Source organism: Misgurnus anguillicaudatus, chromosome 17, assembly GCF_027580225.2.
Source record: "Misgurnus anguillicaudatus chromosome 17, ASM2758022v2, whole genome shotgun sequence".
NCBI classification, from domain to species: domain Eukaryota; kingdom Metazoa; phylum Chordata; class Actinopteri; order Cypriniformes; family Cobitidae; genus Misgurnus; species Misgurnus anguillicaudatus.
In genome coordinates, this window is record NC_073353.2 from 6,828,259 (window position 1) to 6,856,017 (window position 27,759).

Sequence of the window (27,759 nt, forward strand, 5' to 3'; positions counted from 1 at the left end):
TTTGGAGCCAAATACCTCTGTTTTTTTTTTTTTTAGAAATAAAAGCCAAATGCTTGAACATTTTGCAGCCACGTCATTTTCGTTATGCATTATTTGTTTTTGTTGTTTAAAAACACATACAAAAATTTTATCCGATTAATCGATCGATTCAGTGCTAGATTAATCGATTACAAAAAGAATCGATAGCTGCAGCCCTAATAGCTAGGTCCCACGAAGGAATCTTAGTTCTTGTTGGAGGCCTCAATCGTTTTGCCCCCAGTAATAAAGCGAGCGAGCAGAGGATGCCTCCCGAGCGGCGCCCCATTCACCAAAGCGTGGCAAGTCAAAAGAGCGGCCACATAAACCCTAAGAGTGGATGGGCATAAGCCTGTTGACAGCTTTTCCTACAGAAAACTCAGAACTGTAGCAATCTGGCAGTTAACAGGATCTGCATTATGTGTCGTGCACCATGCTTCAAAGACACCCCATTTAAAGGCTTCTTTAATGAGGATGCCGAGCCAGGCGAGAGATAACTCGCGTGCGTCTCTTCCACCTGTGGCATTTCGGTATATCCGCGCGTCTTCGTACCCACGATAGTCTTAAATTGATGCCGTGGGCATGAAGCACGCGATGATTAGGGTCTTTCCCATCATTTATTTAATTCACCATGGAGATCCTTAAAGAAATGGAGAGGCTCATGAGGCTCTTGAAACCTATCTGCTAGTTTGCTTTGTTTGGGGTTCTCTGGCTCGCGAGGCCAGTCAATTTGCAACCTGGCGCGTGTTACCACCTCGAGAAGCTCCTCGACCAACTTTTTTATCGTGCGAGGAACACTCGGAGGCCGGTTTATCAAACTCTGCAGAACCGAGAGAGATATCATCAACGTCATTATTATAATTATCCCCACATGAACCGAAGAAACACCGGAGTGCGCTTTGGAATCACGCGAAGAAATATATCTTAATTTGACGGTACGGTCAGAAAATAATCACGGCGAGCACGAGGCATTTTTATTGTGAATGATTCACAATGCTCGCACTCATCAGACTGTAAAGCCATGACCGCATGCTCCTCCCCCAAACACACAAAACAGTAAGTGTGTGTGTCGTGCTTCGCCATAAAGCGAAAACAAACACAGGACTTAGACTGCTCGTGACTCTTCTTACTCATATTTTCCTTTTAAAGGATAATTCCGGTATTTAACACTTTGAGTCTTATTTCTGGTTTGTTTTGGATGAACTACAGTGATGGACACAGACATTTTGACAATGGGTCGTGTCTTGAGTTTTTGACTCGTTTAGAAGCATCTCTTGGCTGCTTCAGAATAGAAGTCAATGGCCATGCACAAACATGTCATTAAAACAACACTTAACGTTCATTTTCAAAACTGTACTACTCACTTACTGGTTCGTGGTGTTCGTTGATGATTAAAAACAAATATATTGGCACAATGTATGATTTCAATCCGTGTTATTTGCTATAGTGGAACTATTTTTTCAGATACCTCACAACCGCGTATGTACTTCCGCTCTATATTTGAGTCTGAAGCGTTAGCACACTCCTGACCACTTGATGGCGACAACCACTTTGCCATACAAGGACGCTCGGTGTCTAGCGTATAGACAGTCACAATCGAGCTCAACTTCAAACCTAAAGCTGGTCACCAAGCCATCAAATATGTAGGGCTGTTCCGAATAACATTTTTTGAGCTTCGAAGCTCTAGTAGAAATCAAATCGAATATTCGAAGCTTCGGAAGGAGGGGCTGAACATATTTTTCTCTTTAATAAAGGCAGGAATCTCTGTGTGTGTGTGTGTGTCTGTCTGTCTACAGTTTTATTATGTGTCGGATGTGTTGCTGCGATCCCAAGGGAGTGTAGTGCCTTTTTTTTTTGCAATATGGACATGCGACACGTTTAGAATTAATAAACTTTAAAAATACTACAGAACAGTGCAAGCCGGCACGCGTCCTGCGAGAACAGCATTAGTGAAACAAAACACAAGAGCAATACTTTTAATAAGGTAGCCTAACATTTTTCTAACAAACAAACATTCCCATATTAGAAATTAGCAGCACAGTCATTACTGACAACGTAGGATAGGCTATTTAAATAAAACAACGAAAATAAATGAACGAAGTTCAACAAACTGTAATAAAACATTAGCATACTTTCAAAATCAAGTTTATTTATAACACTTACACCATCCAATATGTTTTTTTCATCGGCAGAACAATAAAGAAGATATTTTGCAGAAACCCCGGTGCTCCGTCATGCAAGTCAACCGATCCGCACACTTTAAGAGCTAAAGCATATATATCCAATACAACAGTAATCCCCCATAACTCCGTGTGACATATTGACGTCTTGTGAAGCAAATCAATCAGTTTTTGCAAGAAACTGAACGTTATTTACAACACTATTAGCGTGAATGCCAAAGCAGGAAGCGCGCTTTCCGTTCAAGGTGGCTGTTGGCTATGGATGTTGGTCTCTCTGCGCCACCTATAGAGCGGGAGCATGAAGCGCACTTCCTGCTTGGCAAAAGCTCTGCATTAAAGCTGTAAAATATTTATATATATATTCGAATCTCAAAACTGAAAATCGAATGTCAACCCACGGAACGAATATTTGAATATTCTGGTCCAGCCCTACAAATATGGGAAAAATTTCTTCTGAGAGAAACCGAGCAAAAAAACTACAATGTAAATAGACCCTTTTCTGTTTCCCGGCGGCGGAGTGATATATCAGCGAGCAATGAGTCTTCTAAGAGAAGTCAATGGTATTTTACAAAATGCCAAATAAAACACGACAGAAACTGTATTTCGCTACACAACTTGTTTTTAATCATTAACGAACACCACGAACCACTCGGTGAGTAGCACAGTTTTGAAAATGAACGTTAATTGTTGTTTTAATGACATGTTTGTGCATGGCCATTGACTTCCATTCTGAAGCAGTCAAGAGACGCTTCTAAACGAGTCAAAAACTCAAGACACGACCCATTGTCAAAATTTCTGTGTCCATCACTGTAGTTCATCCAAAACAAACCAGAAATGATACCCAAAGTGTTAAATACCGGAATTATCCTTTAACTTAAACTTTTTTTAAAATCGAAAAGAGAGAAACTCTGCACTCTATCTTGTTGGAATCTAACTCCTTACAAAGATCTCAAGTGAAGTTCAAAAGGTAAGAGAGAGATTTGCATTTCAGTGTAGCACACACACATTCAGTAGTTGGTCTGAAAATAAAAAGACCTGATGACACAGCTGGTGCTCATCTATTTTATAGCCTCGCATCGGGTGCGCTGTGATGTCGTCATCAACCGAGGCTATATACCTCTGGGTCAATTCCATTGACGTGTTTGCACACTATATTCAGCTGCTGGTCAACAATAAAGACGTTTCCCCATAGCGCTTAGCAGCGCAGCATCGAGTATAGCTTTTGATAGGGAACCATCGTAATTTTTACAAATTACGCGGCTAGTGCAAGACGAAAAGTTGTGGTTTTACTGCATTAAAACTGTAAATTCTGTGTTCACTGACAGACATGTTCGCATTAAAAGTGTTGTGTATTGTTTTTCCTGTTACAATAATGAAATATCTCTGTCTCTCTCTCTCTCTCATGCCATCAGTGCTGTGTTTACATGGACCAATCTGTTGGTGGTAGTTGTAGAGCTTGAGGGATCAGAACAAGAAGCTCTGGATCTTGTTGCCCTTGTGACCAATGTGGTTTTAGAAGAGCACTACCTGATCGTAGGAGTTGTCGTGGTGGTCGATCCTGGAGTTATTCCCATCAACTCCCGAGGAGAGAAACAGCGCATGCACCTGCGGGACGGTTTCCTCGCCGATCAACTGGATCCTATATACGTGGCCTACAACATGTGAGATAAACCTGGAGCAGAGAGAAACCTGATGATGCACACTTGGAGAAGAAGAGACTTCCCTCTTCAGCTTCTCTTCCACAAACATTGATGGATTCCCTGATGGAGCTATGCAGTTTATTTTTTTATATCAAACAGTCCAAATGCCTTGAGAGATGAAACGTTGAACTCCAGCGTGTCAGGGCAAAAGACTGCAAAGATGATTTCATGTCCTGTCGTCTTGTCACATGATTTTATTCAAGCACATGAATGTTTTCTCAGTCAGGAGGAGCTTCAGAATGCAGAGCGTTACTTTAAAACGAGTGCCATGTGAGAGTTTGTGATGCGTCTCATTTCATAGCATTACTACGGCCCGGGGCGTAGCTTTAAAAAAACAAGACATTTTTTTTGTGGTCACATTAACACACTTTGTGGTGAAGTGTGTCATTTCAGTGCCACTACCATCACCATAAAGACAAAAAGTAGAAATGCAAAAATAAGGACTTGAAAAACTCCTTTTAACCACTTTTGGGTTCTGCAAACTAGTTGACCTAGTTTTCTGTAGTATTGGATTTGAATTTAACCTGGAATTTTTCTTCCTTTTACTAATATTGCTAACACTTCATCAGGACTGTATCACCAACAAACATTTTGTGTTAAGAGAGTATTTTTGTTACGATTGTTTTAGTCATATCAAGTGTTATTTTACAATAATAGTTCTGACGTTAAATTCTGATTGGACGAACTGATTAGACCGCCCATTAGTGTAAAGACCCTCATCAAACACAGATACTTCAGAGCAGTGGTGGCCGGTGACTTCTTTTCCGAGGGGCGCAAATTCAAAATATGTGTTCGGAGTGTCGTGTGTGTGACGCGTCGTGTCAAAATACGTGCCTGCTGCACACGTAGTGCTGGGCGATATGACCAAAAAAATTATCAGGAAAACGTTTTCCATATCAGTCAATAGCCGTAATTATCATGATAAATAACAAATCTTTATTCCTGTCAAATTTAAAGGCAGATTTTTGTTCCTGAATGAAACCAGACAGTTAATAATGGTTTTAAACTACTTTTTATTCAGAACATGACAAATACAAATACTAAAATCTTGTTTTAATGTTTAGGCATTTGTATTACATGTAAATCTATTTGTTATGAAATTAACACATTTCTGACACAGAAAGCAGCAGGCTACTGTCACTTTAAGACCCAAAACAGACTGCTTTAAGTTTCAATATATTGACTAACATCCAGCTGTTTATGTTCGATTAAACAAGAAAGAAACTTAGTTCAGTGATCACGCGTGTGTTATACATATACAAGCTGTACATGCTGATAAATGGATGTACTTGCTGATAAATGGACGTGGGTGCACCGGAGTCATGTTTTGGGACAGACTTGAGCGTCACGCCGGAAATAGGAAGGGAAGTTGCCCGTCAGTGTGAATGTGAACTCCACCCTTCCATCGTCGTATTGGTCAGATTGCTCATTCGCAACGTCTTCTGGGTTGGTAAAGTGCGCGAAGCCTGCTGCAGTGCGGGCTTCGCCAGAGACCGCATCAAGTGGGCAAAGGGGGCGCTGATGAGCACACTTTAAAGTGTAAAAATTACAGATGGGGCACCCTACGGCCTCTTAGACTAAGCGAACATGCACAATTTAAGTCCATGAGACCGAAAGTCCACATGAAGTGCGCCATTTGGGACAGGACCTGTACCTATTTTGCTGTGTTCCGGGCTTTGACGAACCCTGTTTGCGCGTCCAACATTACACAAAAGGAAAATGTTTCCGCGCATTTAGATTCCATGATTCCATCCGCGTTATCCGCATCGCGAAAATCATAGGGCTCTACGAATAAATGAATAACTTGCCTCATCTTCCATTCCTTCAAGTCTGACACTGTGATTGTAAACCAAGAGCGCATGCCACATCCGGAAGTGCTTGCGCAACATTACACAGTGCGTAAACATTATCCTTCACTTATCAAACTGTCGCTATTGTTTTATCGGGAAAATTTATATCGGGAAAATTATCATTATCGAATTATCTCCCAGCACTATGCACACCCATCGAAAGGGTTTATGATAAAAGAGACGCTCACGTTCACAACATACTCGCAAGAGACTACCTTAACACTAAACTCTGATGCTGTAAGATTAAGCGAGTATCTGGGAAATGTGAGGGTCTCTTATCATAAACCCCTTTAAAGCGTCTGAAGCATGCACATATTTGCACATTGGTTCACATAAAGCACCTAACACACATTGTGACATGACGAGCCACACACATAATGGGCTAAATACATGTTTTGTAACAGAAGTCAACGACCGCCACTGCTTCAGAGTTTCCTTTAATATCATCATCTGGATGACGGCCCTTAACATTGTGCTCAAGCAAACATCTTAAACTGTAAAAATCTGATTAACCCACTGCAGTTTGAAACTTAACTTTTATCGTTGCCTTTTAGTAAAAGTTCAGATCTTTATATTGAATTGGGCTACAAGAACATTTTACTTTTTTTAAATGACACACTACATCTTTAAAACTGTTTTCGATTTTTTTTTATAATTTTTTATTTTAAGGCCATGAAAATGAGTGTTTTTTATAAAAGCAGTACTGGCCGTGTGTTGTTATGGTTTTGTGTTTTAACATCAGAAGTCTGTGGAGCGTTTCTTGTGTGCGTTTCATTCTTTACCATGTTTTCTCCACGTCTGAGCTTATAGACTGTGTAGGACAATAATCAGGGTAATGATGAAAAGTCTTATTCAGGTAACCAAGTTTCAATCTAAGTAATATTTACACTTCACTTCAGGATCAGATCTTATACTCCTGCTTCAGATGAATGTACTGTGTAAAGGGGACATTTTATTATTATTGACTAAAAAGTAATTAAATTTTTCCCCTTCATGAATAATAATTCAAGTTAAACGTTATTTCAGGATACACTTGTGCTGCATCTGAGGGCTTTCATCTTTTCTTTCAGTACTATTACAGAGTATAATGTACATCAACATTTGCTTTAATATTATGTTCATTAAATCAGAGACGGGCAACAAGCCTGCTGTAATTATGTACAGATTTTGTTTTGTAAGTTATTACTGAAACACAAGAAAGCTATGAATCACACAGCAACAACGTGAGAAGAAAGCAGACGTTGCTTAAAGTTTCATTTCTTGACTGAAGTGGAAGTGAATCAACATGAGTCGGGCGATTACATCATGTTTTATATTGCAGTAAAACCTGAGCTGTGGTTTTACTGCACAGATTGTAAAGCACATACAGTCTCTGTATCACACAATGATTGTGTGACTGTTTAATTTTTCTGTTATTTAGTGGATGTTTGGGTGACCCACACTTATGTTAATATTTCTTAATAAAAATGACACTTTTAACTGGCTGACAAAGACATTTTATTCTTATGGAATGCAATTATAGTGTACAAATGTGTATAAATGGTTTCATTTTTAATGCATACAGCATATAGACATGGAAACAGAATTATGCAATGATAGTTAAAGAAATAGGTTGATTACAAATTGTTACAAAGCAATATTTTCCATTAGACCTACTGTAGTGGTAATGTTTGAAACACCCAATGTCACCCTCCACCCAACAAACCACCTGCATCTCTAATTCCCCACATTTCATTAAAATACAAAATCAGCACTTTTTTCTTGGATTTTTTATTTGGCTATTTTTATTGGCCTGTTTTACATCAGCTACTACTAATATATTGGTCTATTTTGACCAAAAGCTTTGTTGCAATATACAGTGCTGCTCTGGCATTGTTAATGTTAAACTGTCCGTTTGGAATGTCAGGAATCGTGTGATAATTTGGATATTGAGTTTTTTTGCCATCAACATCGAGGTTAACAAGTTGCCAGACAGTGTTGGGTAAAGAACTGAGCTGTGAGCTGTAGTCAGACACCTGTTTAGCCAGACTTGTTATTGAACAGTTGTTGGGATGTTTTCCGCTTCTTCTGTACATGGCTGCTATCAGGGCTTTTTCTACAGCCTGGTGCACCTTAAACAGACACCACTCGGTGCTCTCTCCTCCGGTGTCATTTTGAGCAGCTCGAAGGTCACATTGTGCCTGTTCATACCAGCGTTTGGCCTCCTCACGGTTTGGCCTGGGAGTTTCTCTGTGATGTGACCAGAAGTTATAATGGTGTCTAGAAAAGTTCTGATAGAACCTCTCACGTCCCCTCCTGTGGCTGTTTGCCTCGCTGTTCCAGCGGTAAAAGCAATCATTCCAAAAGTCTGTCCCATTTGAGCTTGTGTCACATGCAATTTTCCCTTGTTGTAGTTCTTCGATTCTGTTTTGCAGGTATTTAAAGGCTATAGTGGCGAGATCTTCATTGCCTGGATTCTTGTCTGGATGCCACTTGAGGTAAAGACGTTTAAGGGCTTTCTGCTTGTCCTCATTTGACATTTTCCAGATTTCGGTTAAACTTTGGTCAATTTCTCTTTTGATCTCTTCAAATGTCTGTGGAAAGACTTTTTTCTGTGGAGGCGCGGATGTTGAAAAAGGTTGTATATCTGTGCAAGTTGGATGCATTGGCCTGTTGTCCTTCGTTTCCCTTTTAAACTGGTAAAGGTCAAGAGAGCTCACTTCTATGAAGTCATCACTACCTATTTGGATCTTATATCTGACAGAATATGGTCTTGTCTCTCCCAGTGAATCATCTAGTTTCTCTATAACAATGGCATAGAAATATTCTCCCAACCCGTCCTTACTGTAGCCGACGTATTCTCCGCTTTCAAAGTTGTTGAAGAAGTTCATGTCAAGGCTGTCGTGCCACTCTTCAGGTACATGACATCCAGGTTTTGGCAAGGCACTGTGGCCCTCTTCACTGTGGCTAATGTTATGAATGCCAAATTTGGCCAAGGTTTCCTCAACCTGCTCCATGTCATCACACTGCAGAAGATATCCAATGACTGGAAGTTTGGGGGTGGAGAGAGAGTTCTTCAGTAGAGCGTTGATTTCTTTAGCAAGATACATGGTTACTTGATTTACTACTTTGTGGGTCATGCCATCATTGTGTTTCAAGTAGAAATTACACCCATCATTGTGTTTTTGCACATAAACGTCGGTTTCGTTCTTACTGCCCTCCAGCGGCTCCAGGTTTAAGAGAAGCTGAGTTTGTAGAGTTGTGCAACAGAAAATCTGAATCTTGGCAAAGATCGTTTCGCAATTTTGGGCAGCTTCTGCCTGTGAAACCTCACCTCTACTCTCTTCTCTGATAAGACAGACAAGTCCATGAAGGAATGCAGCAGAAGACAAGTGTTGTTTAAACCAGTCACCAAATTCGCATCCCTCCTCATAATTACAATACTGCACGGTCTCCCCAACCAGGTCTTCAGAAATGACATTAGAAAGAAATCTGGGACGAACCTGTTGGGGAATCAACTGCAACAGCTTTTGATGTTTATAGTGATCAGTCCCAAGATGACAGTTTTGTAATTTTTCAAGCAATTTCAGCTTTTTTTCCAAAGGTTCCTCTAATCTGGACGCTTGGTAGACTGTATCATTGAAAAACAATGTGCTGGACTCATAGAGTTTTCCATCTGTTGATGGAAGATAAAGTGACCCGTTTAGGTCAGAGGTTTGCTTTTGGTTCTCTTTTATCAGACACAGAAGCTGCTCTACAGTACGCTGGACTGTTTTCTGCTGATTTGCTTGAAGTCGCTCTTTATCAGAACTATCTGAGTGGATTTCCTGAAGAACGGTGATGTACTGTTGGAGAGCCGGCCTCTCCTTTACACCAATCTCCGTGAAGAAATCTACGAATATCATATAATATGAAGGAATGCTGTACAAATATGGTCTGAACTCAGAAGCATTATTTAACACAAGAGCTGTCTGACTGGCTTTCACAAGCGTTGTCTTATTTTCCACCAGGACAATTGGGAGGTCTGAGAACAGAGAGGCATTGAAATCCACTGACTGCAGGTACGCGTAAGATTTGCTAAACACTTTCTCTCTTGTTTTCAGCAAGCTGTCTGTTTGGCACTCAGACCTGCAGATATTTTTCAGGTTATCTGAGATTTTCTCAGGAGGTGGAGTATCCAAGGCTCCAGCAGTCATCATTTTCTGTATAAATTGTGGAGAGCAGTGTTGTGAGGAAAGTATTGGCATAGATGTCCAGATGAGATATTGATGAACACTGTCTTTCTCTATCAATGATCCACTGATTGCAACAACTTCTCTCTCTTGTGTAAAGGGCTTATGATAAGCACAAAGTGCTGGCTGGATTTTTACTGGAAAGATGAATTTGATATTAGCCATTCTGCTCAATAAATTAGACTTGTTTTCATAACTCTTTATCTTCACAGCCTGAAACAACAGGGTTGATCTTTCCTGTAAAACATTAAGAGGAGTGTTGCCTTTAATGTCTGATTCAATCTGTTTTGCAAACTGAATGATTTCATCATCTGACACTTGATGCTTTAATCCGAGCTTCATTAACAGAAATCGTGCCTTACAGAGTTTATCTTTGAATACGTCCCAAAACTTTTTGGGCACAAATCTTTCTTCTGGAAGCATTTTCTTGTAAAGGCGGATTTGCTCATCATAGAAGTACGAAGCCAGCCGAAGACAGCCGTGCATATCTTGAATAATTCTGACCTTACTCAGTTCAGAGATGATCCTCTGGTCCACTGTTTTAAGTTCCACTAGCAGCCTTAGTAAATCAAGAAGTGTGGCTTCTTTCATCCTATGTACAGAAGGAAGAATAAACATAATGCAGAACTTCAAATCATCTAAAACCTGAATGTTTAGACGTTTTTCCAAATCTAAGTTCACCCAGTTGTCCTTTAGGAAAATACTGTCACACTCATCTACAGCATACAAGTGTTGAAAGGTAGTGTGATGCTCAGACTTCAGAATGAAGGTTCTGTTTAAATCAATCCTCTCTCGTTTTCCAGATATCGTCTCAAACAGTGGCAAAGACTTGAGCATCCTCTCGTATTCACTTTTGTTTTTGAAATCTCCACGCTGTAAGAAGAGCTGAAGCTCTGCACATTCATCATTAGACAGCAGCTCGAACTGTGAATGAGGTACATGATAAACCTGCTCCAAAACAGCAGCACTATTTCCTGTATGCAGGAGCTCAGGATCCACATGTTCCAGACGGAAGCTTGTGATGCCAATGAAAAAAATGCAGTCTAATGTCATGAACCCAAGTTTAAAGAGAATAGAAGCCATTTTCTCATCAGATTTCAGAATCACTTTGCCTACATTTTTCATTCTTTGTAAGAATTGTGTGTTATTTTGACTGGGGCAGGTTACTGGTAAAATAGGGCTGTCGCTGAAGTGCCTTTTTATTTCACTAAAGACATTCTGCTTTTCATCTTGAGACCATACCCCTTGATCTTCAAAAAAACCCCATAAGTCTTTTAACCATGTGATTGTCTCTTTCTCTGCCTTGTAGAGCTGACACTGTTGATCTGGTGATGATTCCCTGAGCAGATGAGCAAGTTCGGCTTTCAAATATTCTGCTGCCACTGCAATGGTTAAGTCTGTAATAAACTTTCCTTTTCGCAAACATCTGATGTGGTTTCCATGGACAGTAATGTCTGCAAACATTTCCTGATGTCTGTGAAAGAGTTCACTAAATCGTGTTATCATTTTTGGGGTTTTAGAGTTGAAGACTCTTAACATCTGATCTTGCGTGAGGAGAAGAGGCAGCCCGTTGAGGTCAGGGACAGTTTTTTTCTCATAAGTATTTGACAGGCAGAAGTTCAAAAGTTTGGAACATCTTTCTTTGTCTTTGATTAATGTTTGGTTAATGGGCAAAGGTAAACCTTTTGTTGTTTGTGTGGGATCATTCAGGGGTCTTTGTTTCATGAAGTGCATCACTGTTAAAGGACTAATTTCTAACACCTTTACATCAGCTGCTTTGAAAGTATTCTTTATTTCAAGCATTTTTTCAGAGTGTGGTACCAGTTTCATTCCAATGTCATCTAAAATGTCAAAAATGTTTTCATTTTCCCAACTTGTAAAATATGGACAATCGGCAAAATCTGGTCTAGACACACTGCACCAGTTAACAGTGTATTTTGGTAACTGTGTACCGTGTACTGGGGGTTTATTTGGAAGGTCATGTTGTCTGTGTACTGTGGGTATGATAAGAAGGTCATGTTGGCTGACTGATCTATAGACCTCAAGGATCATTTCATGCCAAGCTTTGTCTACTTCCTTTGAAATGCATGGAAAGTACTGAAGGCAGGAATACTCCAGCTGGTTCTTAAGGAATGTAAGAGCAGTAGGTGTATCTTTCTTCATGACTTTACAGAGTTGTGACAGAAGTTCAGCATACAGTGGTGGGATGATGTTTACTTTTAATGACTGGTTCCACTTCATCTTTAGACTATTACAATCCTCCTTCCACAAGTCCCTTCTAGAAGAATCAACTTCAAAATTTGCATTCACATGGATGGGTAATCCTGATTTTATCGGTAAAGGCAAAGAGCAAAATGTCCTGCCAGTAAAACTGTGGGTCAATGTGCTGCCTAAACAAGCAGCCAGTGCTGCCCAAGGAACTTTCAAATGATTCTTCCCATCGTTAATATTCTGTTTAAAGAAGCCAAAGCACTCTGCAATGACCCAACTACTTTGATTTTTTCCAAATGAGATTTGCATTCTGTAGATGGTTTTGCATGATTCTGCTCTCCCTGACACAAGGCATTTTTTAACATGGATGTCAAAATTTTCTTTGTCTTGTTTGCTTGTGCCTGTGCATTTTTTTTCAATAATAACAAAACACTTTGGTTCTTCTTCATCTTTACTGATCACAGAGAACTGTATTTTTGTGATGTGTTTCAGGAAGAGAATGAGTCCTTCAGGATCTTCAGTCAAGGCAGAGTAAATTGCCTTCATGTCCCTGTCTGTGACTACATATTTAGATATTTCAGATTTCTCTGCCATTTTCTCACTTCTGAGAGGGAGTCTGAACATGGTTCCAGAATCAAGTGCAAACATTCCAGGAAGAAAGGTATCATAGACATCCTCAAAAGACTTCTTAAATTCTTTTTCCAGTGAAAACATGCGCCCTGGTGATTCTTTAGTTACACCTTCCATGTATTTCAGATTTGGATCAGAAATGCAGAGCCATTTTTCACCAGTCAAGATAGATGGACAATCTGTCAGATGATACACAGAATTGAACCCCAGTCCATATTTACCAGTTCGCCCTAAAGTTCCATGTTTACCTCCTTCCCCTAACTGCTGGATACCTCTAAGATCATCATCAGAAAATGTTTTGTTGTTGTAGACACAAAGTGCTGGGCCTTGAACCAGTTTCCATTTTTCTCCAAATATTTTTTCTGTACTATGTTGTCTTTTGTCCCACACAAAGTGAATTTCTGTTGCCTCAGCATCATCAGCATTTTGAATGAGCTCTTTCAGAATGTCCTTTTTGGATGGATATGCATCAATTATATTTTTTATTCTGACAGTTAGCTTCTCAGTTTGTCCAAACTCTTTGACAAAAGGTGAAAACACATTGACCAAACAATTATTTAGGGTATAGTGTCTTGTTGTCATTACACAAAAACGACATGCAACAGTGCGGGGTATCAGTTCATGTGAGAGCTTGACACCAGCTGAAACAGGCATCCATGGGCTGTCATTAAATCTGAGCTCTCTAGAAGAAGTCAAGACACCTCGCTCATCAGGTATGAGACAGTTTTCAAGCTTCACATCATGGATTTTATACAGTCCTTTCATGAGTATTGCAACACACTTGTGAAGGTCTTCCTTGGAGAGAGGTTTAGGTCCATATGAAGATTTTAAGTTTTCAAGGGCAGCAATGTATTGCTCTTTTGTAAACTGTTTCGTAATGCCAACACATTCCCAAAGCCTCTCATATTTGGAGAAGATGGCTGGAAGTACATAAAGATATGGCTTCTCCTCAAATCCTTCATTTCTGGCCACAAACCTCACATTTACAAAACAATCCTCAATAAAGATAAATGGGAATGATTTTGCATGGGCAATAATGGGATTGGGATCTTTCTGTTCCAACAAGTGATTGTAGAGGTATTCATAACTCTTTTGAGCAATGCTATAAAGAAGAGTCTTTTCAAATGCATTGGAATGTTGGTGTGCTTTTAACAGCTGCTGAAGCACCGTCTCAACTGGTGGATTTGTCCGAACTCTCAATTTTTCAAGAACTGGGTCATCACTGCGTATTTGTAGGTTTGTGTGATCCACTGTGAATTCTGTCATGCTAACTAAATCACGACAAATGTCACTGTAAACATCTGAGGGTTTCTTCAGAATGGTGATGTTTTTATTTTGCTGAAGATGTAAAGGAGCTACAGCAGGAATGAATGGTATTTGAGACAGCAAATCCCATTGCAGAGAATTCACATCTTCTGGGAAGTCTTTCATTAACTCAATGAGACACTGTATTCGTTTGAAACATTTAAATTTGTCCTGTTGCCAAGCACTGGGTATCTTCTCTGCTCTTTCTATGATGTCCTCTAAAGGCAGGTGGTCACTCAGCATTCCCAGATATGATAGTCGTTGAATTCTTTTTGGAGATAGAAAATCATTTGTTGTGCCTTCCAGAAAGCGTCCCTCCTCAAGCTCATACAAACACGCCACTTTACCGGAAGGATTCACAAGTTTCTTGATAAATTGAAGGTTCTTACATCTTTGTGTTGGAAAACATGGGTACCTTCTCAGTAAGTCATCAATGGCTGTATCATTCAAGTCAATGGCATTTAGCACAAGAATATTTCTGCTGTGTGTGTCCATGGTGGTCAAGTTCTTGAAAACAACATCATAGAACTCAGGCCAGTGGACGGTTCTCTCTTTAATCATGTCTTTGAAACCACATTGACTGAAACTGTCTTTTACCCATGATGGGAGAGAAACAACACAAGAATATGATTCTCTCATATTCAAGAACACTTTTTTGGCAATGTCTCCAACAGTTGTGGTCTTCTTAATTTTTGGACTCAGAAATTTCACCCTGTCTATAGAACCCCAGTTATGTCCATTACTGAAAAGCTCCAGAGGTTTACTGTTTTGTGCTATTGCCGAGTAGAAAGAGTGAACCATGGGTAAAAATTCTCTGCTGACTTTCTCCGTGTTGGGCCAGAATGTGTAGAAGAGATAGCTCTTAAGATTTCCATTTTGGGCCATTTTCTTTAACTCAAACAGTGTAGTGATGTAGGCGGAGGTTACGGCATCTTTGAGTAAGGCTTTGTTCCATTCAGATTTTACTCCTCTTTCCCACAGGGCTTTCCTGCTTGATGTGACTGCAAAAGTGCCATTGACATGGACTGGAAGACCTGTCGTAATTGGGAGAGGAAGAAAACAAAAAGCCTGGCCACATAGATCTTCAACAGGGGACCATGCTTCAGTCTGTCCGTCTCTATGTAAAGGTACAGCAATACCTCCAATTGGCAAAGAAAACACGTGTTCATTTTCATTTCTTCTCTGAAACATTCGCATAGAATCCTGTGTCCCAAAACAAGAGTACAAAAGCCAATACTGGGTGAGTGGCTTCTCTGGGTGGTCTTGAACTATTTTAACAATCTGTGCTCTGTTGTAGTCAATAATGTTGCGGCACGTGATATTACCCTTCTTCAATGTGACACTGATCTCTTCGAGAAGCGTGTCATTCGAGACAGCAATTGAATTCATGACCTCTCTGGTCATTTTGAGAGGAGTGTGAATCTGATCATCTCGTGGAGGAGTTAATGCATTTTCAGGCACAATTTGAAGCGATAAAGATTTGATGCTCTTCAGGAATAGTAGGTGGGTTTGTGAATTTTCAGTCAAATGATGTTTGAAACTGTTAATGTGCTCTTCATCCAATACCTTTGAACTGATCTCTGACTTCTTTGCCTCTTCTTCAGTGCGAAATGGTAATTTAATCAGAGTGCCATTGTAAGCTTTGTTGATGTTTTGCACTGACAGATCACAATCAAAAATGCCCTCATATGATCTGAACTGCCCAGGAAACCTTTTGTATAGTCGTTCCCTGAATAGGTCAAGTTTAATTCCAGGGTTGCCTTTGCTGAGTATATGTTTTTCCAAATGAGTGACATTTGGATCAAGTATGAGAAGACTTTTCCCACTCAAAATAGAGGGAATATCACTCACATGGTAAACAGCATTAAATCCCAATCCAAACTTTCCAATTTTCTCAACTTTGTTTTCTTTTGACGCTGATCCCACTTTGACAATGTTTTTCCAGTCTTCTTCTGAAAACAGTTCATCATTGAAAATCCAAAGGCAAGGTCCATTGCAGAGGGCCATACCATCATCAATGAGAGTCTTTGGTGGGTCCCTGTGTTTTCTGAGATCAAGGAGGAATTTACAAGTGCTTGCTCCAGCATCCTCAGCGTTTTGTATGAGTTCTTTGAAAATGTCACTTTCCTCATCATACTCCTTAAGAATGTTCTTGATTCTTTGCGTAATCGGTTCTGACTGCCCACACTGTTCTATGCCAAAGCACTCTTGCTCTGCTTTTATGAACTGTGGTTTTAAGATGCGGGTGCTTAGGAATGGAACTTTCAACCACCTTGCAGTGCATGTCAGTACTTCTTCATGAATGACATAGAATTCCTCATTATCTTGTTTCAGGTCATCTAATCCTTCAGCACTGATGTCACAGAAGACAGTTTTGGACAAAGGCTGAAGAGTAAAATTCTGGCTTTGTGTTGTGACAGGCACAGGTGTGCTGTCCTTCAAAAACTTCTCATTTTTTCGCATCCAGTCAAGAATGCCAACTGACACTTTGAGTTCTGTTGAATCTCCGTAAGGTGGATCTCTATCATCAATTCTTTGTTTTATGTCATGGAGAACTTCTTCAATCTCCTCATCAGACAATGTCTCCTTCACACCAAATTCTTTCAGAAGGTTTTCATATTGCAAAAACTCTTTAGGCACGTTCTTGATGTAGGGGCTCAGATCCAGTTCAGGTGGATAGACCAAAACCGTGTCTCTCGGAGAGACAAACTCACTCTGATTCCAAAGCCAAGGGATGCCTTTAGTGTTTATTGCCTCTTTAAAATTGCCTATGTTGTCCTGCATGAATTTGTAAATATTGTGTAGCTTTGTTTTAAACTGAATATCTGAATCTGGCTTGTCCATGTTAGCTGCTATCAATCCCAGTACTGAGATGTTCTCCAAGACTTTTTCAGCTGGAGGTAGATCATAAAGACAGAGATCTTTGCAAACATCCACTGTTAGCTCAGAATTAAGTGGCATTACATATCCAACAAGTGAAAAATACTTTGAATCTCTTACTTCAACCGGCTTATATAGACCTCTCATTTGATTTTTACAAATGCTTCCATTCAGGCACTTTGGATTTTCACAGGGCACCCATTGAATTTGCCTCAGCTCTGATTTCTGTGTCTGTGTGAATTTTGAGAGTAACGTATTTCTATTTAATACCTTAAGAAGAGTATCTGCCTTTTTGAATGCCATATTTGGTGAGTAAATACAAAGCTTTTCAATATGCTTCACGACTTGGAGTATGTTTTCAGGGGATATATCTTTTTCTTCTGTTTTCAGGCCAAGCCGTTGCAAGGTCTGTAGCATTTCTTGGGTCTTTGCATAAATCGATGGAGGAAAGAAATCCACCTCAAAAAGATCCTGGAATGTTTCGATTCTGGGATCGAATGTGTTCGAGGCTTGCTTGCGATCTCCTAGAGTGGTTTCAATAAATTTCAGATCTTTGGTTTTTGCTAGCAGCAGCTCACTTTGTGAGAGAAGAATATTACCATGATTCAGTATCCAGCTCATAATTGATTGTTCTTCATCTTTGTTGAAAGAAGCCATCTTAATGCCATCAACTAAAAGAATAGCCACCTTAGTTGCATCCAAGAGATCGATATTGAGAAGAGTCAAAAGTCTGCGGTCAGCTTCATTTGCACACTGTACAATGGTCTCTGGCATGGGCAGACTGTTTGGAATAGCTGGATTGGTGCTTAAAACAACTGCCCGCTTTGACTTGACTGCAACATATTTTCCAGACATCAGCCTGAAGATGGGTAAGACAGACAAGAAGTTCTGTTCAGCATTTGAGAGGGAATCCACAGAGGAAAGATAGACTTTAACCTCTTCTTTCTCATGTAGTGAAGCAGAGGCAAAGTCTTTGATGAGCTGATCTCGGTTTGAATTCAAAAATATCTGCAGAACATTTTTTGGTGAAGCTGGAAGAACATAACTCTCGATGTCATGATGTTTCAGACACTCGTCTCGTTTTACAACCGTACACCCCACCTTTTTGATCACATTCTGAACATGATCTGACAAGCTGGAGCCCCTGCTATTCTGGAAGATCAAAGTCGTGTTCCTCTGTAGCCTTGCTAACATCACAGAATTGCCTGAATTTTGAAGAGGCTCCAATGGTATTAGGGGCACACCAATGAAGTCACTTAAATCATCACATTCAGTACTAAGAAATTTCCAGAATTCAACCAGCCAGCTTTTTGGTGGATGATGATCTGTTGTTGGTTTCCATGTCACATGACCCTGGGTCTCCTGCCAGTCCATGGGTAAGTGGTTCTTGGTGAGTGCAACAATGTGTTTTGCATCCAAATTTATTATGTTACATGTGTCTGAAACAGAAATGAGTGAGATTAGCTTCATTTATTTATACATTCTCCAAAGGTACAGATGCAGATTTCCACTATCATATCTGCAAATCATAGTAAAGTATATAACAATTTTCTTACTTCTTGCTGCAAGTTTCCTTAGATGCATAGTGGATGAATGATTCAGATCGGTGGGTAAAAAACGTTCTTTACAAAATGGCAGCAGTGTTCTAGACAAGAACAAACAGAATATTACTACTTTCACAACATAATATAAACAGTAAAACAATGGAGTGAGATATCAACGCTTACCTCAGGAACTTCTCACTGTCGATCAGAACAGTGTTCTGCTTTGTATTGTTAAATGATGTGAAGGTTCCATTACTTAGAGGGAGAAGTTTAAGACCTTGTAGCTCTGTGTACTTCTCATCGCTGAGAACAAACTCAAGAAGACAATATTTGTCATCTTTACTGAGACTTTCAACATTACTTCTGTGGAGGACTTCTCTAACCAAAGATGGAGTCACTTTCCTCAAGGCATCACTTTTGGGGAATGTTTCCTGAACATCTTCCAACACATGTTTTGGGGCAGATACAAGCTTCTCTCCCTGTGCTATCAACAATCTCGACACTGCAGACATTGTGTCACTACATAAATTGTTGACTGGAAAAACGGCACGTGAGGCAGACACCCAGATGGTCTCGTCATCAGCAAGATGAAAAATCTCATATTCACACAGATGTTTCAGAGAGTCTATTGCAACCTTGTGCCATCTCTCATATTGCACAGTCTTGGTCAGGTCAGGCCAAAGATTGTAGACAGAGGCGGCAGGCAGTGCTGAGTTTTTGGATAACTGTATAGCATCCAGTATCATCATTAGATAGACAAGAGGAAGAACATTTATCATGAGTAGCTCATTCCACACAGCAGCCTCATCGTTCTTCTGATCCTCATCTTGCCACTTGATGTACCTCCGATTGTCTGTCAGGCCAAAACAAGCATTTATGTGCACAGGAAGCCCAGTTCGGTTTGATTCATTACTTGGTAGGGGAAGAAAGCAACTTAGTCGTCCGTTGCAAAATGATCTGTCTTCATCCAACTGAAATGCTACATCAACTTGTGGGTAGAAGCTTAGCTTCTTTGCAAGAGAGTCAATCTCTGGTCTGTACCCTTCTTTCAGAAGGCAATGTGTGACAAGCCACTGAGACTTTGTTTCCTTCTTTTGTCGGGACATGCTTGATATGGTTTTAAAACAGGTTTCTCTGTGCAGGGGTTCCTGCTTGATATCACACAGTTCCAAATTATCAGGTGAAACTGGGTTCTTTGACACAGAAACTTTGAGCTTATTGTTGCAAACGCCATTGATGTCAATATGCAGCAAAGCAATGAATGACACACTTCTAAGAAAAAGAAGACTGATGTCTGTATCAGCAATAAAACTTTCAAAAAGCTGTGTAACTTTCTTGGAGTCATATAAGTTATCTGAGATTTCCGAAGCTTCATTACGCAGTGGAAACCGGAACAGCGTTCCTTTAAAGTACTGCTCGTCGCTGATGACTTTTTCCCAGGAACATTTGTTGACTAGACTGACAATAGTCTGAAAGGGCTGAAACTGATCTCTTAGGCTCAAAAGGTTCTGTCTGTCTTCGTCATCATGTATGGACCATCGATAGCCTTCCTGATCATCTCCAAAGATCATCTTTTGAGGGTCAAAAATAGCTAAGTGTTTGGAACTGAACACACATGGCAAATCTGTAATAAAAAAAAATAATGAACATTTTCCACCTGGTCAAGCACTGTCAAAGGGCCATTCACATCGTAACAATAATAATAACTGTAGTGGAGGACTTTTATTATGCTTTTATTTTCATATTATTGTGTTTTATTTTTCATCCTATTTTTCATTTCAATCATAGAATTGTGATTCATATGGAGATCATGTTTTTCTGCTAACGCACATAATTATGCTTTTTCTGTCTTTTCAGCAAGTACAATGTTCAAGGATTTAAACATCATGTACCAACATGTACTTTTCTATATGATAAGATAAGGGGGCTTAACGGATGAATCATTAAGTTAGAAACCCAGGGAACGGTAGAGTTCTCTGAGGAACAAACCATATGTTCTATAATTATGTTTAAGGTTTATGTTCTTAATCACTGACAGCTGAAGGCTATCTTCTAAATGACGTAGAAATGGATGATTGTACGTGTTTCAGCATCTTACTATAAATGTGTGTTCAACCTTGCAATCGGGGCTCTTAGGTTTTTAAACTTCTAGCACCATGGGGGTGAGAGCCTATTCTGCAGAATATATAAAATTCAGACAAAGAAAATTCTGTCGACAGTGTGTCTGTGTGATCCTTGACTTTGACTCTTAGTGAGTATTATTTGATGCGGCTAAAAATTCCACGACAATAATGGCGACGAGGATGCGGATTCCACAGCTGAAGACTTCAGAAGGTTTGGGAGAGACTGACTGATCACCCCTGAGACGAGAGGTCTCGGGCTCCGTACCCCAGGCCTAAGGGAAGGGAGAGTCTCAACCATTTCTGAAGTCAAAGCTGACGGAATCTGGAAAAGAACCGTTGTGGTGGCATCTGAATAGATAATACGGTAAGCGTTATTTCGTTCGTGACCATGGGTCAGGGTAATTCGAAAGGGAGTACAAAGTCAATGGATCTGGAAAATGGTGTGTATGCTCGAGTGATCAAATCAAAGGGCACGGGGGCGTTGGAAAGCGTAAAATCTGGGAGAAAAGGTATGATTTTCCTCCTAAAGGAACACTGAGTGTAAAAGCACTCATTTTATTAAGGGAAAAATCATTGCGGATGGCAGAGAAATGAGAGCACAGAGTAAGATAAAGACCAAGGACGAACTGACTCAGACTAAGTCAGAGCTAAACATTAAGCAAATGTTTTTCCTACATCAGATTCATTACATGATGAACCTAACTTTCTTTTTTCCTTCTCCCTATGCACCTGCACGTACCCCACCTGGGGTACATTTCCAATACACAAGGGTACCGCTTCTGGACGATGACCTCCAACCCCCTCCACAACGTCGCCCTCCACCACCACCTGCTCAACAAATCGCACAGATACAACGACCAGCTCAACAAGCCGCACAGATACAACAGCCAGCACGACAAGCACCACTTTCTGCACCCCTGCCACCGCCGATGCAAGAACTGCCACGTGGACCAGAATCAGGACAAAGATGATGTTCAGATAAACACGGAACGGGAGGCAAGGCCTAAGGAAACAGCAGAGAAGCCGTTCACCAGAGAAACAGCTATCTTCAGCTTTTGCCAAGATAGGAGAATGGGCACAGCCACAACATAACAACGCAATTTCTCTTCGCAAGGACAACGCTCCCGAGAGAACGGGCAGCAGAGAGAATGAGAGAAGAGGAGAGGAGATCCGAAAGAAAATGTTTGCTGGTATTGCGGACAGAAAGGACATTTGAAAAACCAATGTTTCCATTTCCTGAAAACTCAAGGGACACCGGAATCCCAAGGGGGCGCGGGAAACCTGCCAGTGTGTAAAGAAAGGGGCGACTGAAGCCAGGAGGGGGAAGGGGAGCATCGTACAGAGGCGGGTAAGTCCAGTCTTGTTTTTTCTGCGGTTCAAATGCCATATTATCTGCTTGCTGATTCTGATTTTTCTGATGTGTGTGGTAGGGAAAGGAATGCTCTGTGCAATGAAGGACTTGCTTTGCTTGAAATTGACCGAGAGGCATACTCAAAATTGCCTCTCGAAGAAATAATGATTGAGGGACAGGCTATGTTATTTATGGTAGACTCTGGATGCAACTAACTCTGTCATACGCAAAGATGAATTCCCATTTGTCACCTTGAGTGGGCAGTTTAACTCATCTATGAGTGCTACGGGGCATATAGTGAGGGAAGAATTTACTGCTCCACTCTGTTGTATGCATGACGGTAACGAGTTTATGCATATGTTCCTCTTATCTGACGCGTGTCCGGTAAACCTCATGGGGAGGGATTTGATGTGTAAAATTAATGCTAGCATCTTATGTAACAACCAAGGCCTGAATATTTCTTGTTGGGATCCCAGAATGTCATCTATATGTGTGTCTCTGTTGTATGTGTATGAATGGGCCTGTCAGAGTGAAGAGTTGCATGCTGAAGGGAAGATAAGATTGCCACAAGCCAGCGAGGTCATTCCAGCTGATAACATGCATTGCACAGCTCATAGAAATGGTTCTCTGTAAAAATAGAAGGTTTGACTATAACCCATATATGCTGGAATGATTCATGGTGTGTGGCACTCGTTCAAATTGACAGAAAAGCAAGAACAAATTTTTGATGTTGAAAATTCGGTACCCCATGTTTCTATTGCAAAAAATACCAGTCAGCCATGGGAAAAAGCAGGTGAATTTGCAAAGGCCTGTAGCGAGGCTGTTGATTGGGAAATGTTGTCAGAAAACGTGCAGTTCTCAGAGCAGATAACAGCACACAGGAGAAGTTGTGTTTCTTTTTTTCATTGCTGAGAGAGAGAGAGTTATAGTACAGAAAGCTGTTTCTGCAGATTCAAATTTACAAAACATTTTGCCAGCACACATGACGTGTGCTAGCATTGATTTACCGCAAGAGGTTCTTGACAAAGTACCTGACTACCTGTGGGCTAAAGATAAATATGATGTGGGTTTGATTAAAGGGTGTGAACCAGTAGTTATCACCCCAAAGAGTGATTACAGACCATGTAAACCTCAATACCCTCTGAAAAGGGAGGCGCTTGAGGGAATAAGGCCAGTATTTGAGGCCTTATTGGAGAAAGGGATAATTGTTCCCTGCCCAATCTCACCTGTGAGAACACCCATTTTTCCTGTACAAAAGGTCAGAGATGCAGGCCAGCCTACAGAGTGGAGGTTTGTTCAAGACCTCCAAGCAGTAAATGCCGCGGTGCAGGTAAGGGCACCAAACGTGCCGAACCCTTACACAATTCTCTCACAGATACCAGCTGACGGCCAGTGGTTTTCTGTAGTGGATATTTCAAATGCATCTTTCAGTGTTTCCTGTCCATCCTGATAGCCAGTTTTCGTTTACTTTTACATTTGAGGGGTACAGCGAGAGCCCCACGATTTACAACTTTGCATTGCATTGTTCATTACAGAAACTTGTGTTGGATGATGATGTTGCTTTATTGCAGTACGTGGATGACCTCTTGGTGGCGGCACCGACTCAGCAGTCGTGCACAGACAACACCATACGGCTGCTCACTCATCTAGCTGAGGAGGGCCACAAGGTCAACCCCAAAAAGGTACAGTCCTCTGTCCAGAAAGTAACCTTTCTAGGACACGAAATTACACCAATGGGTAAGTCTCTCTCTCCAAAGAGAATAGAGACGATAGCTAACATACCAAAACCCATTACAAAGAAACAAGTAATGTCATTTTTGGGTATGACATCTTATTGCAGGACTTTTATTGCTAATTATTCTGAGATGCAACAACCATTGCATGACATGATTTATGAGAAACCTTTGGCACCATCAGAGAAGGTAAAGTGGACAGAGAAGGCTGAAAGGGCATTTGTGGAACTAAAACAGACATTACAGCAGGCACCCACTTTGGGGCTGCCATATCCAAAAAAGCCGTTTATTCAAATGGTGGATGAAAGAAATGGCTGTATGACATCTGTTTTGTTGCAAGAACATGGTGACAAGTTGAGACCAGTTGCATATTTTTCAGGTCGTCTTGATGCGGTGGCCAGGGGCCTACCGGGATGTCTGAGGGCAGTGGCAGCTGCAGAGAAAGCAGTACAAGCAAGCATCGAGTTTGTGGGTTACGCACAGCTATGTCTGTTGGTCCCTCATTCTGTGTCTCATATACTGCTTGAACAGCGCACATCTCACTTGTCTGCAGCAAGGTGGCTGCGTTACTCCTGTGCATTGTTACAAATGTCTAATGTCACAGTTGAAAGATGTACAGTTCTGAACCCGGCGACATTGTTACCTACACCTGATGAAGGTACACCACACTGTTGTTTGTCTGCTCTACGGGAAGTATGTACACCAAGGCCTGACCTGGCTGACACACCCATACCTAATTGCACAATCACATATTTTGTGGATGTTTCCTCTTCCAGAGATGACAGAGGCATGAATAGGATGGGGTGGGCAGTAGTGTCTGACTTTGAAGTAGTGAAATCCAGATGCTTACCACCTCACAAATCTGCACAGGTGGCTGAATTGCATGCACTAACACAAGCTTGTATAATTGCTACTAATCAATCTATAACCATTTACATTGACTGCTTGTTTCTCTTTTAGAGGAAATTTTACTTCCTTCTCAAATAGCTGTGTGTAAATGCAAAGCACACACCAAGGAACAGGACGTGGTATCCAGAGGCAATGCACGCGCGGACGCAGCGGCAAAGCAAGCATCTCTCATTTCTACTAACATTGATTTTTCTCTTACGCAGATTTCACAGGAAAAGGAAGCTGAAACAGCACAGGAGTCACTAATAAGCATGCAAACATTTTCTCTCCCAACAGAAATAGCTCTATGGAAATTGTGTGGAGCTACCAAAACTCCTGAAGGGATTTGGATGGGTCCAAATCAAAAAACTTGCTTACCTAAACACTTTTATTCCCATTTTGCTAGGTTGACACATGGCTTAGACCATGTGTCCAAAGGAGGAATGCTGACAGCCATGGCACAAAATTGGTTCACAAAGGGTTTTTCTCCTGTAGCACAGAGACATTGCGAAAACTGTCATATATGTCTGGGTAATAATGTTGCAAGAGGGGTAAAAACCGCACCTGTGGGGCATCCCATTTCCTGAGGGACCATTCACACATGTAATGATGGATTACATTGAATTGACACCAGCAGAAGGTAAACGTTACTGTTTGGTGATGACAGACATGTTTTTGAAGTGGACTGAAGCCACGCCCACCAAACATGCAGACAGTGCTGGGGTGACAAAAATGCTTTTGAAAGATATTATTCCCCGATGGGGAATCCCAAACAAAATTTCAAGTGACAATGGAGCACACTTCACTGCCCAAGTGGTGAAAGATGTGGGTAAATTTTTGCAAATCAATTTGACTAATCACTGCGCCTACCACCCACAAAGTGGAGGTGCAGTGGAAAAAGAGAATGGCACCATCAAGGCAAAACTAAGCAAAATGTGTGAAGAAACAAAATTGAATTGGGTTCAGTGCTTACCACTGGTACTCATGTACATGAGAATGAGGGTCAGAGACCGAACAAAATTGTCCCCATTTGAAATACTTTTTGGTAGACCACCACATAAGGAGTGGGAGCCACACACGGCGACAGGTGATACCCTTCGAAATGAAAATTACATGTTGCAGTATTGTATTTCTATGTCTTCTATCCTTCAAAATATCTCAAAACAGGTTAAAGCAGCACTACCACGCCCCGCAGAGGGACCTTTGCACAACATCAAACCAGGAGATTTCGTGTTGGTGAAAAACCTGAGGAGGAAATCCTGGAAGGCGAGACGGTGGGAGGGGCCATTTCAGGTTCTGCTGACGACCCACACCGCCGTTAATGTCGCGGAGCGTGCCACCTGGGTGCACGTTGCCCATTGCCGGAGGGTTGGTCCTGGACTGCAAGGTGTAAACCAAAGGGAGGACGGCTAGTCGACTGCTACGGACCACTTTTTTCGTATTGGTGGGAACCACAGATACCTGTATCCTGCAAGTTTGTACGAAGAACGATACGAGAGAACTGCAACAGCTCACAAGGTGTTGGAGGACGACTCCAGTATTCTGGGTTTGGTTTGGACACACGCACACAAAATTTTTAATGTGGGTGACCGGAAAGACGCATGCACCTTAATAACTGTAATTACAACACCAGCTTTGAGACCAGAAATTAATTTAGACACTAAGGTAATTTCATTTGAACAACAAAGCATAATAGCTTGGAACGCTTGCACCGTGTGGTCCTACCAAACCCGAACCTACAAAGGAAATTAATCAACAAGGGCTCACGACCCCAACTCTAACTGTGCTCAGGGCTCACGACCCCAACTCTAACTGTGCTCAGGGCTCACGACCCCAACTCTAACTGTGCTCAGGGCTCACGACCCCAACTCTAACTGTGCTCAATCCAGGAATCATCAAGGGCTCACGACCCCAACTATAACTGTGCTCAATTTCTTCAAGAAAACGAACTATTTTTCTTCTTTCAAAAATGAGGTTCATAATCATACTATGTGTGTGTGCATTTTTGCTTTTGCAACTGCACAGAACTATATGTACACTATGGTTAAGGGTAATAACCAGAGCTACGTAACGATGACAGTAAATGAAGTTATGAATAAATCATAAAAAGGGAGGAGTGTAGTGGAGGACTTTTATTATGCTTTTATTTTCATATTATTATGTTTTATTTTTCATCCTATTTTTCATTTCAATCATAGAATTGTGATTCATATGGAGATCATGTTTTTCTGCTAACGCACATAATTATGCTTTTTCTGTCTTTTCAGCAAGTACAATGTTCAAGGATTTAAACATCATGTACCAACATGTACTTTTCTATATGATAAGATAAGGGGGCTTAACGGATGAATCATTAAGTTAGAAACCCAGGGAACGGTAGAGTTCTCTGAGGAACAAACCATATGTTCTATAATTATGTTTAAGGTTTATGTTCTTAATCACTGACAGCTGAAGGCTATCTTCTAAATGACGTAGAAACGGATGATTGTACGTGTTTCAGCATCTTACTATAAATGTGTGTTCAACCTTGCAATCGGGGCTCTTAGGTTTTTAAACTTCTAGCACCATGGGGGTGAGAGCCTATTCTGCAGAATATATAAAATTCAGACAAAGAAAATTCTGTCGACAGTGTGTCTGTGTGATCCTTGACTTTGACTCTTAGTGAGTATTATTTGATGCGGCTAAAAATTCCACGACATAACTATGAAAAAATATAGTTTCAAAAATCTTTTTTAAGAGAATAGCAGAGTTCACACCACAACTATTATGATAAAGATACAAGGAACGATATTGTTGGCATTTGCAGTGAAATTGGCTTCTACTACATCTACTACACCGACTATTACACCAAAATGTAAGATATTAGATTACACAAACTAGATTCACTGTTTAGAGAAACGCTTGTGCGCCCTCACATAGATCGCACTCTGGGCGATTGCCCATAGCAAAAACCAGCCCAGATTATACATATACATTCTCACCTAAACTAATATTAAAACAACATATTGTGACCAAGAACGGGAAATATTACAAAATGGCTATTCCGTCTATTGATTTATTACTTTTTAAATAACTCTGTTGTTGTTTTCTAGTTTTCTTTTTCAAATGTTTGCCGTGGAACTGTTGTATAAAAGCAAT

The 27,759-nt window shown here is 40.7% G+C and overlaps 1 protein-coding gene, 1 long non-coding RNA gene and 1 pseudogene across 2 annotated transcripts in view; 2 read left to right on the forward strand and 1 right to left on the reverse strand.

Moving 5' to 3' along the window:
* LOC141350217 (disco-interacting protein 2 homolog A-like) overlaps nucleotides 1-6,377 on the forward strand; it is a 28,120-nt pseudogene extending 21,743 nt beyond the window's left edge.
* Nucleotides 6,378-7,038: 661 nt separating this feature from the next.
* Nucleotides 7,039-27,759, reverse strand: part of LOC141350230 (sacsin-like) — a 43,853-nt gene continuing 23,132 nt past the window's right edge. Inside the window, exons 6-8 of the mRNA XM_073854888.1 lie at nucleotides 18,710-20,150; nucleotides 18,539-18,627; nucleotides 7,039-18,421 (exon numbers count right to left, since the gene is read on the reverse strand). Coding sequence (XP_073710989.1) covers nucleotides 7,548-18,421; nucleotides 18,539-18,627; nucleotides 18,710-20,150 — 12,404 coding nt within the window. The 3' untranslated portion in view covers nucleotides 7,039-7,547. The remainder of the gene's footprint in view (nucleotides 18,422-18,538; nucleotides 18,628-18,709; nucleotides 20,151-27,759) is intronic.
* Nucleotides 20,157-27,243, forward strand: LOC129447904 (uncharacterized). The gene is made up of 2 exons (XR_012358245.1): nucleotides 20,157-21,997; nucleotides 25,789-27,243. It is a non-coding gene; the product is annotated as an uncharacterized lncRNA (long non-coding RNA).